Below are 14468 nucleotides of genomic sequence, written 5' to 3' on the forward strand. Positions count from 1 at the left end.
GAATCACAAATTCCTATGATGTCCCAGCCATCGTGAACCTTATCCTGGCTCTTCTCTCCCTTAAAGATATTTCCTTAGATAAATATATTGATTAAAAAAATCAATTAATATTTATATATATATATTGTTTCTTTATTTAAAAGAATAGAAAAGACAAACAATGAATGAATTAAATAAATTTTAGGCATTAAATCGTGTATATTAATTAATGATTAAATCATTGTAAACTTTTATCTTTTTAATCGGTTGAACCGGACCGTCTCGTCAGACCCAATAGTCAGAAGAGACTGGAGACCGGTTCACTGCAAACTCTACATTTTCTGTAATTCTAACCTGGTCCGCCTGTTCAGAGGAGTCCGCTAGTAAAACATACACTCGGTCAATACAAGCGGACTTATCCATGTTTTTTAGAATATTTTTATTTTCTAATACAAAAGAAATTACATTTTTTTTACACTTTCGTTCAAGCCGAAGTTAAGCGAGTCGGCGACACCCTTCTCGGTATGGCCACGCAATGTGTTCAGGCCAAAAATGTCAACAAAACTTCACCCCAGACCCTCTCCAACTTATGTCTCAAGATAAATGTCAAGTTGGGAGGTATTAACAACATACTCGTCCCCAATATAAGGCCAAAGGTTTTCAACGAGCCCGTTATATTTTTGGGCGCTGATGTGACACACCCGCCAGCTGGGGACAGCAAAAAACCTTCCATAGCCGCCGTTTATAAAACTTTTGATAATATATTGTAAAATAAAATTCACAGTTTTTAAAGCTTAATTAAATTGTCAGTTGCGATTTGATTAGTATTTGTGATAAGAATTTTTAAAAAAATATATACTGACATTAATAAGAAAATTTTAACTCGAGAATTTCTTTTTTATGATTGAAAGAACATTTATATATCAATTATTTATAAATTATGAATAGTTGGTAGGCAGTATGGACGCCCACCCTTCAAGATATGCTGCATCAGTTAGGATTCAAACTCACAGACAAGAAATAATTACCGATTTATCTAAAATGGTCAAGGAGTTACTAATTCAATTTTACAGGTCAACGAGGTTCAAGCCAACTCGTATCATATTTTATAGGGATGGAGTGAGCGAGGGTCAATTTAACCAGGTTAGTATATATTTTATGCATCTCTAATTTTGGGAATGGTTATTTATTTTTAAAGAATATATATTCATATCTATAAATAATATATTTTATTTTGCTTAATTTTAGGTTTTGCAGCACGAACTTCGCGCACTTAGGGAAGCCTGCATGAAATTAGAGGTGGGTTATCAGCCAGGTATAACCTTCATAGTCGTTCAAAAAAGACATCACACCCGTCTATTCTGCGCCGACAAAAAAGAACAGGTATTCATAAGTATCCAAATAATATTCCCGAATATATGCGAATATTTATAATTTATAATAAGAGTGAATTATGTAGTTTTCAATCATATAATAAGGGTAATTTAGAAGTATGCAAAAAATAATAATATGTCGTTTCAGCTGCTTAAAATTTTTTTTTATTAAAAAGGCCAATTACTATCCTATTTAATTATTTTCAAATTTTATCATAAAGCATAATTCATTCTGTTTCTTAGGTTTTATTTTTATTCGATAAATTTGAAATTAATATTATACTTTTTTTATAATAGTTTTGAATAATTGGTCATTATTATGCATAGATTGGGAAAAGTGGTAACATTCCTGCCGGCACTACTGTAGACGTGGGTATAACTCACCCAACAGAATTCGATTTTTACCTTTGTAGTCATGCCGGAATACAGGTTAATAATGAAAATCGATTGTATTCTCTCAACTTTGAGTTTATAAATCTTATGTAATGGAAAGTACAAGTTCTATTTTTGACTTTAACTCAATTTTTAAGTATTTAACCCTTTAAAGCTCGATTTTTTAAAATAAAACTAAAAAAATTTTTTTATTAAAAATCTTCATTTATATACACCAAGGATGTAAAATTTTTATTTCGACTTTTATTTCATAGTATACAGGTAAAAAAAAATCATGATACAATTTGGCATCATTGAGCGAAATGCATGTATAAAAAAATATTTATTATGAAAAATTTTTTAAAATTTATTTCCTAGTTATAGCATAAATTTTTTCACACATAGTCTTTGAATATGCGATAAAACATAATTTACACCTTTTTCGAGTCTTAGAAGCTTCTGGCCAATGCCCTAAATTATCATATCTAACGTCAGTTATTTTCTGAGGTAACTTAGATCCTTTTTGTATTTTAGGAGTTTCATTTGATGGTCTCCCTATTTTTCTTTTACTAATTTTACCTGCCAATTAACAAGGCAGGAACTATTTGAGATTTAATTGTTATACATTTTATAAAAGATTTTTCATTTTTTTGAAGTAATGTCTTCGATACAATAACCATGCATTCACAATGCAGGTATCCATCAAATGAAATATTATTCGAAGTAATATGGTGTTGGAATATTATTTGGGGGATTAGAATTTTTTTTAGAAAATGTTGTACCAAATGATTCAATATTTTTAATACCCAATTATTAATGAGATTAGGAAAACTAGGACCTTCATGAATATTATAAAGTTCTATGTGGAGTGCATTTGTGGGCGAATCTATATCTATATTGTCAATAGGATAATTAAAATTATCTTCACTATTATCAATATCTGTTTCCGAAATATCACCTTCAATTATAATTATTTTACTTGACATACATAAAAATAAAATTTATTTAATGTAATAACTTATTGAATTCCCAATGAGTTAATTTGGCATCATAATTTTAAAATTATATTTACAAAAATAATTATTTTAAAAATATATTTGTCTTCTTTATAAAATAAACAGTTTTCAAAATTTTTCAATTAAAATATATTTAAATAATATGTAAAATCAAGTGATTCAGAAAAAATCGAAAAGGAAATATAGTCAAAATTTACATGATAATAAAATATAAACAAAAGCATATTTTTTTTTGATTATAGATGAAATACCATTGAATACATTCTATATTTATTTAAAAATGTTAAATTAAATCATTGAGTGGTTTTAAACGTTAAAAAATAACACTCAATATGATGATGTCAAATTAGCTCACAGGACTTTAAAGTGTTAAAAATCGTATTATAGTTTACTACCACTTGTTTTAACAATAAATTCAGGACGAAAGCCATTTTTTTCCATCTATCTCTTATACCTAATGTTACTTTTTATTATTTAAAAAAAATACAAGGGCACGAGTCGACCATCCCACTACCACGTCTTGTGGGACGACAACCTGTTCAACTCGGACGAACTCCAACAATTGACCTACCAATTGTGTCACACTTACGTGAGGTGCACTCGTAGTGTGAGCATACCCGCCCCAGCTTATTACGCCCATTTGGTAGCCTTTAGGGCTCGGTACCATCTCATTGACAAGGACCACGAATTGTAATTTTTAAAAAACACAACTTTTTTAGTTAACGAGAAAGGAGCTAAAGGGAAGGGGTACCCTTATATCTTGTTGCAATTTTTTAAAATTGATTTTAAGTTTATTCTATTTATTGCATATAATTTAAATATACACATTTGTATATTAAAATAATATTTGCAGAGCCGAAGCATGCCAACAAGCCTCGGAAATGGGGTTTACTCGTCCCATAGCCGTCCACGTCGATACCAACAAAGTCATGTACTTTGCCTGAATTTATATTTATTATAAAAATAGCATAATTTCCCATTTATCCAAAAATTGAACCCCAATTATATGTATTTATTCTATCCTTGTCATTTTCTCACTCCCTCAGACCAGAAATTGTTAATTCTTACACGTTTTTATTTAACCCATTTTGCTCACTGTTCCACTCATGTAACATGGTAATAGAAACTAAAAGAATTACGATTTTATCGATAACCCCTGTGTATTAAGAAGTGCTTTACATTGCCAATAATAGTTTGTCAAAAAAATTCCTATAATATATGTAATCAAACAACTAATTATTTTTTGATGCTTAAAAAAACATCATTGTAAATAATAAAATTTCTTGGAATTTTTCACTGCAAATGAAAAAATTGGAAAATGAACTATTCCATTTGCAAATGCTTTATAGATGGATATCCAATATCTCGAAAATAAAGAAATATTTACGGAAAGAATTAATAAATAAAAAAATATATGTAAAAACGGGTTAAGAATATGTTTTTAAAAGTTATAACTACCTATTTTGTGCGAATCAGTAGTAGACAGGAAACTTTTTATGAAGGAGGAAATAATTTCTTAATTCTAGACGTTAACGATAGACTTTGCGGTTTAAAAAATCATACATTTAAACATTCGTTCTTCCAAGTCTACATTAAGAAGGAGTAAGCACAACCAGTTTTTTAGCCTTTTTTCTTTCTCTTCATGACACAAAAATACGATGCAATTTATTTATGCTCTTTTTTTAATAAAAAATTAATATTATATAAATAACTAATTTATTATAATCACTTAAACAAATTTTTTTTTAGCTCTAAATTATAATTTATAAACCAAAATCATGTTTATCCCGCGTATTTTATTAGCCCCACAAAATGCATTATTATTTGTTTTTATAATGTGAGGAAATTTAAAAAAAATATTAAATATTTTTTTGAAATATATTTATTGATCGAAATAATTGTGTAAACAAAAACAGCGGCGATTAAAGTGTAAACTTTTCCCACATAGTATTTATCATTGTTGTTTTTTTTATTCCTTTTTTCAAATATAAGAAAGTTTACTTGCCTCATTATTATTTATGTGACTAGATCCTTTTAAGTATTTTTATGGTTGTATTAAGAAAAAAAAATTAAATATTTATTAGACTAGAATACAAATTCATTTTTAAAAAAAAATAAGATTCCCTATATAAAATTTACCTTGTATCTCAAAATCATATTGTAGGCTTATCAAAAAACATTTAGACATTCAAAATCTGCCATTTTTATTTCGTAGAAGAAATCTTTGCAAACCTTTTTTGATTATTCTTCGTCAATTCTTATCTAAAATATGTGTATTTCTCATTTATTATCTTATCAAAAATTGAATTTTATAACCATAATTTTTTGCGTTAATTTCAACTTTCTACAAACCCATCTCACGTTATTATCTTTTATTGTTATTCACAAAAAGCTATAGTATTATAATCAACAATTCAAAAAAAAAACTGATCTACCATAGAATTATGAATATCACACCCATTTTTTTTGTCAATCAATGAAATTTTTATCAAAATATAAATTTATATAAATGTATCAATATTTCGAGTAAAATAAAATGTTTACAATTTTTTGAATCAACATCAACTGAAATGTAATGATATATTTTTTTAAGTGAAATATTTGAAGAGCAAATTATTCAGCTTATGATTTATTTCAAGTATGGCATAGTTGACTCTACACAACACTACAATCAATGGTTTAACTCTCCCCTTTTAAATTTAGAGAACATATAATACATGTTGTTTCTCAACTTAGCACCCCCCTCCCCCCATCCCTTCATAAGTGTTGGGTTTTAAAATGATAAGGAAAGATTATTTTCTCATTTGAGAAATTTATGGAAAAGTATTTAATACGATTCGAACCGTATGGTATAATGCTTCCTTTCCGATTCTAGTTAACGGGTTTATTCCATTGCTGTTATCCTATAAAAAAAATTTATACCATGTCAACCTAGGTTCAGGATTCAGTTAAACTTTTTGTAATTCCAATTTAATTATGATAAATTGATATTTTATTTATAAAAAATTTGACAATAATTGATTTTTTTTTTAAAAAAATATTGCCCTTAGATTATATGCATATCTTGAATAAGAACAAAATATATTGCCATAATATCCTATAAAATTTGGACTTATATATTAAAAATATGTAGTTTTGTTATACTAGTTTTTAGATAAATGCAAGATTGGAGATTTTGCTCATAGGTTTGGATATCTGACATCTATTAACGAAACCTCGAAGCTTGTGTAATTTTATTTTGGTTAAAATCTTAATTTTTGTTTAACACTAACCATCAGAAAATTATCAGTTTGGTTCGAAAGACTGGTTGCTCATTGGTTTGGACATCTAGTAACAAAACCTCTAGGCGTAATATTATTTTGGCTAAAATCTTGATTCAGAATCTAGCCGTTTAACAACGCTAAGCATGAACTAATATATTATATTTTAGAATTAAATTTACTCATAGCTTTCGTATTTTAAACATGTATATCAAATAGGAGAGTCAAAAAAGTTACAAATTATTTTAATGTCATTGATATAAAAAAAAATATTTATATAAAATTGATGATGTAGTGCTTTTATCTAAGGGTCAAATGAATATAATTTTTAATTAAAAAAATTATGTATAATTTATTCATGCCAAAACATATGAAAATAAGTTACCCAGGTGGTCTATGCTTACCCTCCAACCACCGTTATAGCCATGAACTACAGGACGATACATATATACTTTACCTAAAAATATTAAGTAACTAAAAGATCCAGTCAAAAATATCGAAAAATTTTGAGTAATAACGTTTTTAATTACTGGGTTCTGCATAGTTTCGATTATGCTATTAAGTAAGGGTTAAAAAAAATTGTTTTCATTTAAAATTTTAGATATTTTTTAGTTCCTCATTCTTTTTTCAAATTATTCATCGTTTTCACAAAATTTAAAAAAATAATATTAGAAAGCATTTTATATTAAACTTGAAGAATTTAAGTGACATTTCTTCCAAACACCATCTAAATTAATAGACTTAGATTTCTACCTATTAACTTTTATCTTTGATGGCAGGAGCTCCTATTATTTTTATAGCATTATATTACAACTTGCCATTTACAATAACCAGAAAGTAGTTTTAATCTGACATTTAATTATCAACCTAATATTAGAAATTGTAAGAGTGGTTAAATAATGGTTGACGGCATTATTGTAACCTAGGCAACCTCTTATCAAATGAATAATTAAGAATTACTCTATGCCACAGAATTAAATAACTTTAACCTAATTTATAGTAAACGCCTGTCCTTCAAGTGATACGCATCGCTGACATTTCTCAAAAACAAAGCAAATAGAAAAATAAAATTCATTTTATCACATCTCGTAGTCATAAATTTTATTTATTAATATTTGTTTAAAAATATCCAGCCATGTCCCTTACCAACTCTTAAAATCGGGTTATCGGTATCAAAATCAGATCCTTACCAACTACCCGAACTGACCATTCCTTTGGACTAGGTTAGATCGGCACGATTTTAAAATTTTTAGGATCGGAATAAAAATTGAAAAATTTTTTATATCGTTTTGTTTCTGAAAGATTTTGTATATATTTTTTTTTATTTTAACAATAACACCTATTTTGTATTTTCTTTTTAGCAAACTTAAAAAAATTTCCAACTTTCCTTGAAACTTTTAACATTCATTTAATTCTAATAGTCTATTAAAAAATTTGTTAAATTTACAAAGTTCGAGAGTTTAGTCGTTTTTTCTTCTACGAGTTTTGGACAAGTCAAAGAAAACAATTTTTTTTAAAGGAAAGGGCTCAAGCTCCTTGTAACCTTGGAGAAGCCCTCGGAAAATTTTTAATTTTTTTATAATATATTAAATGTACCTTTATTTTTGTTAAATTTAGATAGATTTTAGAGAATCTAATTTATATCTATGAACAATCTGGTTGAGGATAGGTAGTGGCTAAGAGCTGTAAAAAAATAATATACTAGCAAGCTTGGGCATAGCGTCGTCAATACAGTCATTTTCTGAATAATAGTCTTCATTAGTTCAATGAGATTCGCTATAAATTTTCTCACGGGACCAATGTTACGTGTCCAAAATGAAATTAGGGGAGAAAACCTTTAATAGCCAAGACTGGATATGAAATAGATATGGTAAAATAAAAATTAATTATATTTTTCCAAAATTTTAATTTAATACCCAATTATTTGAATAGCAGCTTTTTTTATAGAAAATAATAATGACCTCGGTGATCAAAATTTCACTTGTTTTGATTTTTATACTTAAATACAAATATTTTTTGTTCTAATTTTTTTACAAAAAATAACCTATTATAAAAAAATTGGCAGCAAATTTCATTTTTTTTTATAAGGCTATGTTTACGACTAAAATCAAGTGTATAAGCGAAATTTTAATTATTGCTTTTATATAGTTGTTTTACATATGGCTTTATTTTAAAAAACCTATTAACAATATTTTGGAATAATGGACATGAACAAGAGCGTTTAGCTATGTGTAATGCTTTTGTAGGGTAGGAAGAGCACGACGTTTCCTCCGTAAATCAGCTTTAAGTCTCGCATGTAAAAAATTTTGAGAAATAGTGTTCACTTCGTATTAAATTTAGCATAAGGGTCTATTTACGGGAAAAGGAAAGTTTCAAAGTGTTTTTGTTTCGTCCCAAAGTTAGCTTCTTATTCGTTCACATAGAAAATGTTGAAATTTTTATTGCATCTCCAAAGATAGATTCAATATAAATATCGAATCGGGTTTGTATGAATATCAAATAATTGGAAAATAATTTATGGATTGGCAAAGCGCTACTTTTTGCCCATCCCTGTCCCCTACCAATATTTAATCCTAATATAAAATTTAATTATTACACTGAAATAAAAACTTTTTATGGTTCCATCAAGCATCTACTAAATAATTTAATCAAGGTTAACTCTAATTTACAATTTGACTTAAAATAACATAAAAATTACAAATTAGTATGCTATATTTTTTTTAAAAAAATAAATTGTTTGATTATAAAATTTGGTTTTGGCCAATATTGACATATTAAAAATTCTTATTTCTTAATACTGACAATTAAACCTAGGTCCTAGGGATAGAAAAAATCAAAACAAACATGTTTTTCAACAACAAAATAAATGGAAAAAATTTTTAAAAAAGGGGAAAAAATAGTTCGTATATATAAAAACATTTTATATCATCATTTTAAGAGAAAAGAAAGATTAGATTTAAATACAAATATGATAAATAAGTTAATTAAAAATATAAGTTTTAGGCCAATATTTTTTTTTCTTCATTATATCAATATTTTCTATTTTTTTAATAATAAACTTTTGTTTTCATGAATTATATGGGGCTATTTTTCTTTCATTTTGTAATTTATCTATTCTCCTACCTTATGTAGTGGCTGCATAATAAATCTCTCCTTTAAAGAAATATTGTCCGGTTTTTAGGGTTTTAATTATTATTGTTATCACCTTCAGAAGGTTGAAGAAATTAACTAATTTTGTTTTCCATAAATAAATTTCATTTATTGTGGCACGAGAATCTGAGATCAGATTATCCGACCATTCTTTGAATATTGATAAAATTTTTAGTAAAGATAAAATAAAACATATTTAAATTAAATTTATTAAATACCAAATTTCCATTACTGAACAAGAGTTGAAAGATTTATTATTTTTCATTCAATTGAAATTTTACGGATAAAATGAGGAAGTTTTTTTGTTTTCAAAAATTATTCTTCTTTAAAAAGAACTAAATTAAATTAGAAAATATATACTAATTATATAATATTGCAAATTTATATTCATAAAAAAAAACAATTTTAAAAATTAAAATTTCCGTAATTCACGGGAAATTTATGTTCACGCCCGGCAGAAATTTTGGGAAGGCCCGTCGCGCCTAATAACACAATCAAGCCGTGGCCCATCGTGTCAAGCGTAATTTCACTGCCCGAGCCCACTTCTAGTCTATATTAATCTAAGGCTATGCATAATTCACGACCTGGCCTGTACTCATCCCAGCCCAAACGAGTTTCGGGAGGTCTATAAATAATAATTTAGGTTCTTGCTGGGTCGGGCCTAATATCTTTTTAAAAATTTCGGACTGACCAGGTCGGGCTTAAATTTTTAATTTGATATCATTACATTTTGATAAATTAATATATTTTAAGATTTTGCAAGAAATAAGGTGGCAATATTTTTTATTTGTAGAATATTTTTTTTATACAATCAAGATATTAAAATTTTCTATTTTTAAATAAATTTGGGCCGGGCCAGCAACTAGTTTTTATTTCGGGTCGGGCTTTTCAGGACAAATAAAAATTTTCTGGACGGGATTGGGAAATTAGGCTCAGTGCAGAATACTAATACAGATATCAAACAGGGTGATTTATAAAACGGTTGTTGTAAAAATAGATAACCATAGAGAGGGATGCCTTAATTAACATTGGGAGAAAATTAGATATTAAAAAGGTACAGAAAAATTCTTACAAATAAGTTGGGTTGTCAGACTTTTAAATTGTAGTGTTTGATATTTTGTAAATTTTTAATGAGCTAGATAAAAAATTTAACAGATGGGGGTGAGGAACTTTTGCAAAATATCTTGCCAGGTCGAGCATCATAATCTTAAATTTTCTATATAGGTGTATGGGGGTAATAGATTGTTAATTTTTTAAAATTTATTTAACCTTCTTATGCATTCTTAAAATTTATACTTAGGCCTAATTTTTAGCATAAGGGACCTATATAGGTAATAATATCAAATGAAAGATAATAAAAAAAATTTCATTGCTAAATCATCCCATTAAGTCCTTGATAGATTATGAGCAAAGTATAGGGCAGGGTAAAAAAATTATATTCCAATAATAAATTTTACCAGTAGATAAATTTATTAAGGTTAAAAGATAATTAAAAACTCCATTGAATCAATTTTTCAAACTATTATGTGATTTATATGGTCTTAAAAATAAATGTTTAAAAATAAAATAGTCACTATTAGCAAATATCGCAATATTGACTTTGTTATATGTTTCTCTACATAGTCTTAGCTGGGTTTTCACAATAATGATTTCTAAAGGGTTTATCCTAAGGATTTCGCTTTAAAAAATTCATGATATTGTCTTTGTGGAATAGTATTTGTTAATATGGATTCACTATAATAAACATTCACAGAATTTACATGGAACCCTGAAATTTTATTAATTTTCTTTAATAATATAACAAATATATCACTTAATTTGATATTTAATCTTTAAATTAAGATACTGCAATAAAAATATCATCATATATATTATAGGGCTGTGCCAATCTACATATTTTTCACTGATCAGATCTAATTTTGCCTCAAAACTGATCTGATTTTTATGCTGAATTTTCACCACCCCCCATTGAACCAAAAAAATCAATATTTTTTATGCAAAAAATGAATTATGAATTTAATTTTTTTATTTATACAATTATGACTATAATTAAAAAATATATATTTAATAATATATCCAATTTATGTTGGTATGAATTATAAAATTTAATATACAAAATTATAATATATTAGATTTTTTAATATGAGTCTCTAGATTTTCTGGCAATAAGCTTCTATAATATGGACTATCTTTATCCCCTGCCATACTGAAGGTAGACTCAGATGATTCCACAGATAATCATTTTGCAAAATCATCTTTGTCTTTTATAAAATATTTCTATAATTCAGATACCACATTTAAAATTTTTTTAAATAAATAAAATATAGGTGTTCCTTTCTATTTTTATAAAAAAACTTTTAAAATACTATAAATCTATTTTTAAAAAAGAGATAAAATTTAGAGGGTGTTGTGCAATTGCATTGTTTAAAAAAAAATTAAAAAAAAAGAAAAGTAAAAGATAGGATCAGTTTTTTTAAAGTATAGGCCCAATCCAATATTTTTGGAAAACACTAAATATTTGTGCCAATCCGATATTCAATATCTGCACAGCACTAATATATTATAACTTTTTTTGCTGGAGGAAATGAGAAATTTAGAATTTATGAATATAAATTTTACTAAAAACACATTTCTCCTTCAAATAGAAGCAAACTAACAAATAATAATATAAAGTGTATAAGAATGACAAAGGCTCAAGCAGAAATTTATGATATTTTACTTCTAATATCAACATCATGCTATTGTTAAATTTATTTTATATAAATGATTGTTAAAATAAGAAATTTGTTTTTATCCAAATAAACGTTTTTTTTCCACTTCTAATTAAATCTTCTTTCTGAAGAATAAGATATTATAGAAGAAATATTATGTCACTATATAATAATATTAAAAATGTTTTAACATACCAATTGCAATTGTATACATTTAAATGACATATTTATTACCCATAGCATATTAATTAAAACCTTTTAGAAATTTCTTATAAGTTATTATTTCAAAAAAGGAATGTTATATTTATTTTTATATAACAATATAATTGTAAGTTACAATAATTGCAGTATCATGATTTAAATATATAAAACAAATTCATTTGTTGTTGTTCATTAATCTAAGTCCATATCTCAAAGCCATTGCTATGCTATATATACAAATTAGTTTATCAAACTCAATAATATCTGTACCTCATTCCAGCAATTAATCCAGCTGGCATAAATTTTCCTGTTTTATAAAATCTGTGACCCATTAAAGCTGTAAGTGCTACAGAAGTACCTAAAAAGAGTAATAAGAAATAATTTAATTAAATAACTTACCAAATATCAATTGATAATTAGATGGATTTTTAGAAGCAAGGTAAGCCCCATAAGTTAAAACACTTCCAAATAATATACCTGCTGCTAACGATACTGGACTACCTAATCAATAATCTGAAAACATTTCAATAATTTTTGATACCAGCTTTAAGATATCCTGCAATGCCTCCAGTTAACACTATACCTGCATAACAATATCCAAAATAATCAATTTTATATTTTTGAATATTTTCCATGCTAATTAATAAAAGAATTGATGGTTCACATCTATTTAAACACTTTAGGTAGTAACGGTAAAAATAGAAGGGGAGGGCATAGTTATATGTTGGATTTGTCGCTGAATATTATAAAAATCAGGCATATAGCCGAAGGAGGGGGCAAAATTAATTTTTTTAATATTTTTGAAGAGATAGTATTTAAAGTTTTTATTAATTGGAAACTATCTCTTTTCAAAAAGATTCTATTCTTTTAATAAATGTTTTTGACTCTGCTTAGAAATATATTGAAAAATGTGAACCAAGTATTTCACCTGAATCAGATATATTACAAGGGGGTTCCTAGATTTTTATAAAAGAGGATGTTAAATGGTGTTAATAAATTTAAAAAAAATTTCTATCAATTTTTTAGATGTACCTTTTGATTTAAATTCAATATAATTTGGTTTTTGTTGTGTAAAAGTGTTTTCTTGAAAAGGGCTTTTATAAAATAATTATTATAATTAGACTTACCTTTTAATTTAAAAGAATCAGGCGCGTAGTCAGAAGTTTCGGGAAGGGGGGGGGGAGGAGTAATTTTTTTATATTAAAATAGTTAGAACATTGGAAATTTATTAGAAATATTCACTATATTAAATTTATTATAGACAATATTTTAAAAAATGACAATTTCGAACACAAAATAATAAAATATTGGAAAATAAATAATATTTTAGAGCTAATATAATATTTTAAATATTATAGCTATATAAAACCTTAAGTAAATTACAAAAAATTTAGAATTAGATATTAAATTTTGATACGAGAAGGTAATCAAATTATCGGTCATAAATGGAAATTTATTCTTCTATTTCTAAGCGATTGTGACAATTTTTCAAAATTTACTCAGTATTAGGTATTATATCTATATGTACATTAAGCAGAACTAGTCCATTCAAGATTTTCTGATGTCATACTTCTGAGATAAGTTGTTGTTTTTATTCTGCATAATGAAGAAAAGGTTCTCTCATATATGTTTATACTACTTGGCATTTTTGACAAAAATGATTCCATGGTTCTTGGAAGATATATTAATCTTTTACACCAAGATTTAAGTTCTAAAATTAATCCGCCTTCAGATACATATATATATCCTTGAATAAAATTGTACTAAATATTTAATCCTCAGATGGATTTATAGGTATAATAGTATTTGTAAATTGAATGGAGTCATTTTATGATTCACAAATGATTGGTTTGAAAAATGTGTCCTAAAGTGGAATAATAACGATTATTTTATACTAATACTTAATTTAGTATGCATTAATGCTGGAACGATTTGTTTGTCTGGGCGCAAGTCGTTCACCTCAACAACCACACAAATCTCGTAAAATCTTGGCCTATATTATTTATTAATTTTCTAAGTTTAATATAATAATCTGGCAATTCTCATAACCTCACCTAAAGCCAAATCATTTTTTTAAAAATATTGCATAAAATTGTTGTGTAAATTATAAATACATTCCAATGCTAAAGAAATCGGCTGTCTTATTGAACCTAATAATATATCAGCTTCGATGAAATATTTGGTTCAAGTTATTCTGATATTTTTTAAATGGAGATCAAAATATCTTTTAGATGCAAAAACTCTGTTACGCTTATTTATCAGTTTCTTTTTTCTTGTAGTTCAGGAAGTCTCAGAAATAATTCTTAATAGCAAATTCTGTCCTAATAATAATTATTAGTAGAAATAAATTAAATATAAATTTATTGATAAAATATTTACCCATTAAAATTAAAAAAAAATGTAAGA

At 26.4% G+C, this 14468-nt stretch overlaps 2 protein-coding genes and 1 long non-coding RNA gene across 3 annotated transcripts in view; 1 reads left to right on the plus strand and 2 right to left on the minus strand.

Annotated features, from left to right (window-relative positions):
- The window catches only part of LOC135922255 (protein argonaute-2-like), a 27993-nt gene extending 23431 nt beyond the window's left edge, over positions 1–4562 (plus strand). The window contains exons 15-20 of the mRNA XM_065456670.1: positions 469–719; positions 928–1122; positions 1228–1362; positions 1680–1781; positions 3231–3430; positions 3594–4562. Coding sequence (XP_065312742.1) covers positions 469–719; positions 928–1122; positions 1228–1362; positions 1680–1781; positions 3231–3430; positions 3594–3684 — 974 coding nt within the window. The 3' untranslated portion in view covers positions 3685–4562. The remainder of the gene's footprint in view (positions 1–468; positions 720–927; positions 1123–1227; positions 1363–1679; positions 1782–3230; positions 3431–3593) is intronic.
- The window catches only part of LOC135922256 (uncharacterized), a 14731-nt gene extending 6750 nt beyond the window's left edge, over positions 1–7981 (minus strand). Inside the window, exons 1-2 of the long non-coding RNA XR_010570815.1 lie at positions 7917–7981; positions 7597–7850 (exon numbers count right to left, since the gene is read on the minus strand). This is a non-coding gene — a long non-coding RNA (uncharacterized LOC135922256). The remainder of the gene's footprint in view (positions 1–7596; positions 7851–7916) is intronic.
- A 4169-nt stretch (positions 7982–12150) lies between these two features.
- On the minus strand, positions 12151–12738 carry LOC135932018 (transmembrane protein 14C-like). Its single transcript, XM_065469356.1, has 4 exons — positions 12604–12738; positions 12462–12563; positions 12333–12420; positions 12151–12289 (listed from the first exon to the last, which is right to left on the minus strand). The coding sequence occupies exons 1-4, from the start codon at positions 12695–12697 to the stop codon at positions 12238–12240; spliced, it is 336 nt and encodes a 111-aa protein (XP_065325428.1). The 5' UTR covers positions 12698–12738; the 3' UTR covers positions 12151–12237.
- Between the last annotated feature and the right edge of the window lie 1730 nt (positions 12739–14468).

This window comes from Gordionus sp. m RMFG-2023, chromosome 1 (genome assembly GCF_954871325.1).
Source record: "Gordionus sp. m RMFG-2023 chromosome 1, tfGorSpeb1-WG-v2, whole genome shotgun sequence".
Taxonomy (NCBI): domain Eukaryota; kingdom Metazoa; phylum Nematomorpha; class Gordioida; order Chordodea; family Parachordodidae; genus Gordionus; species Gordionus sp. m RMFG-2023.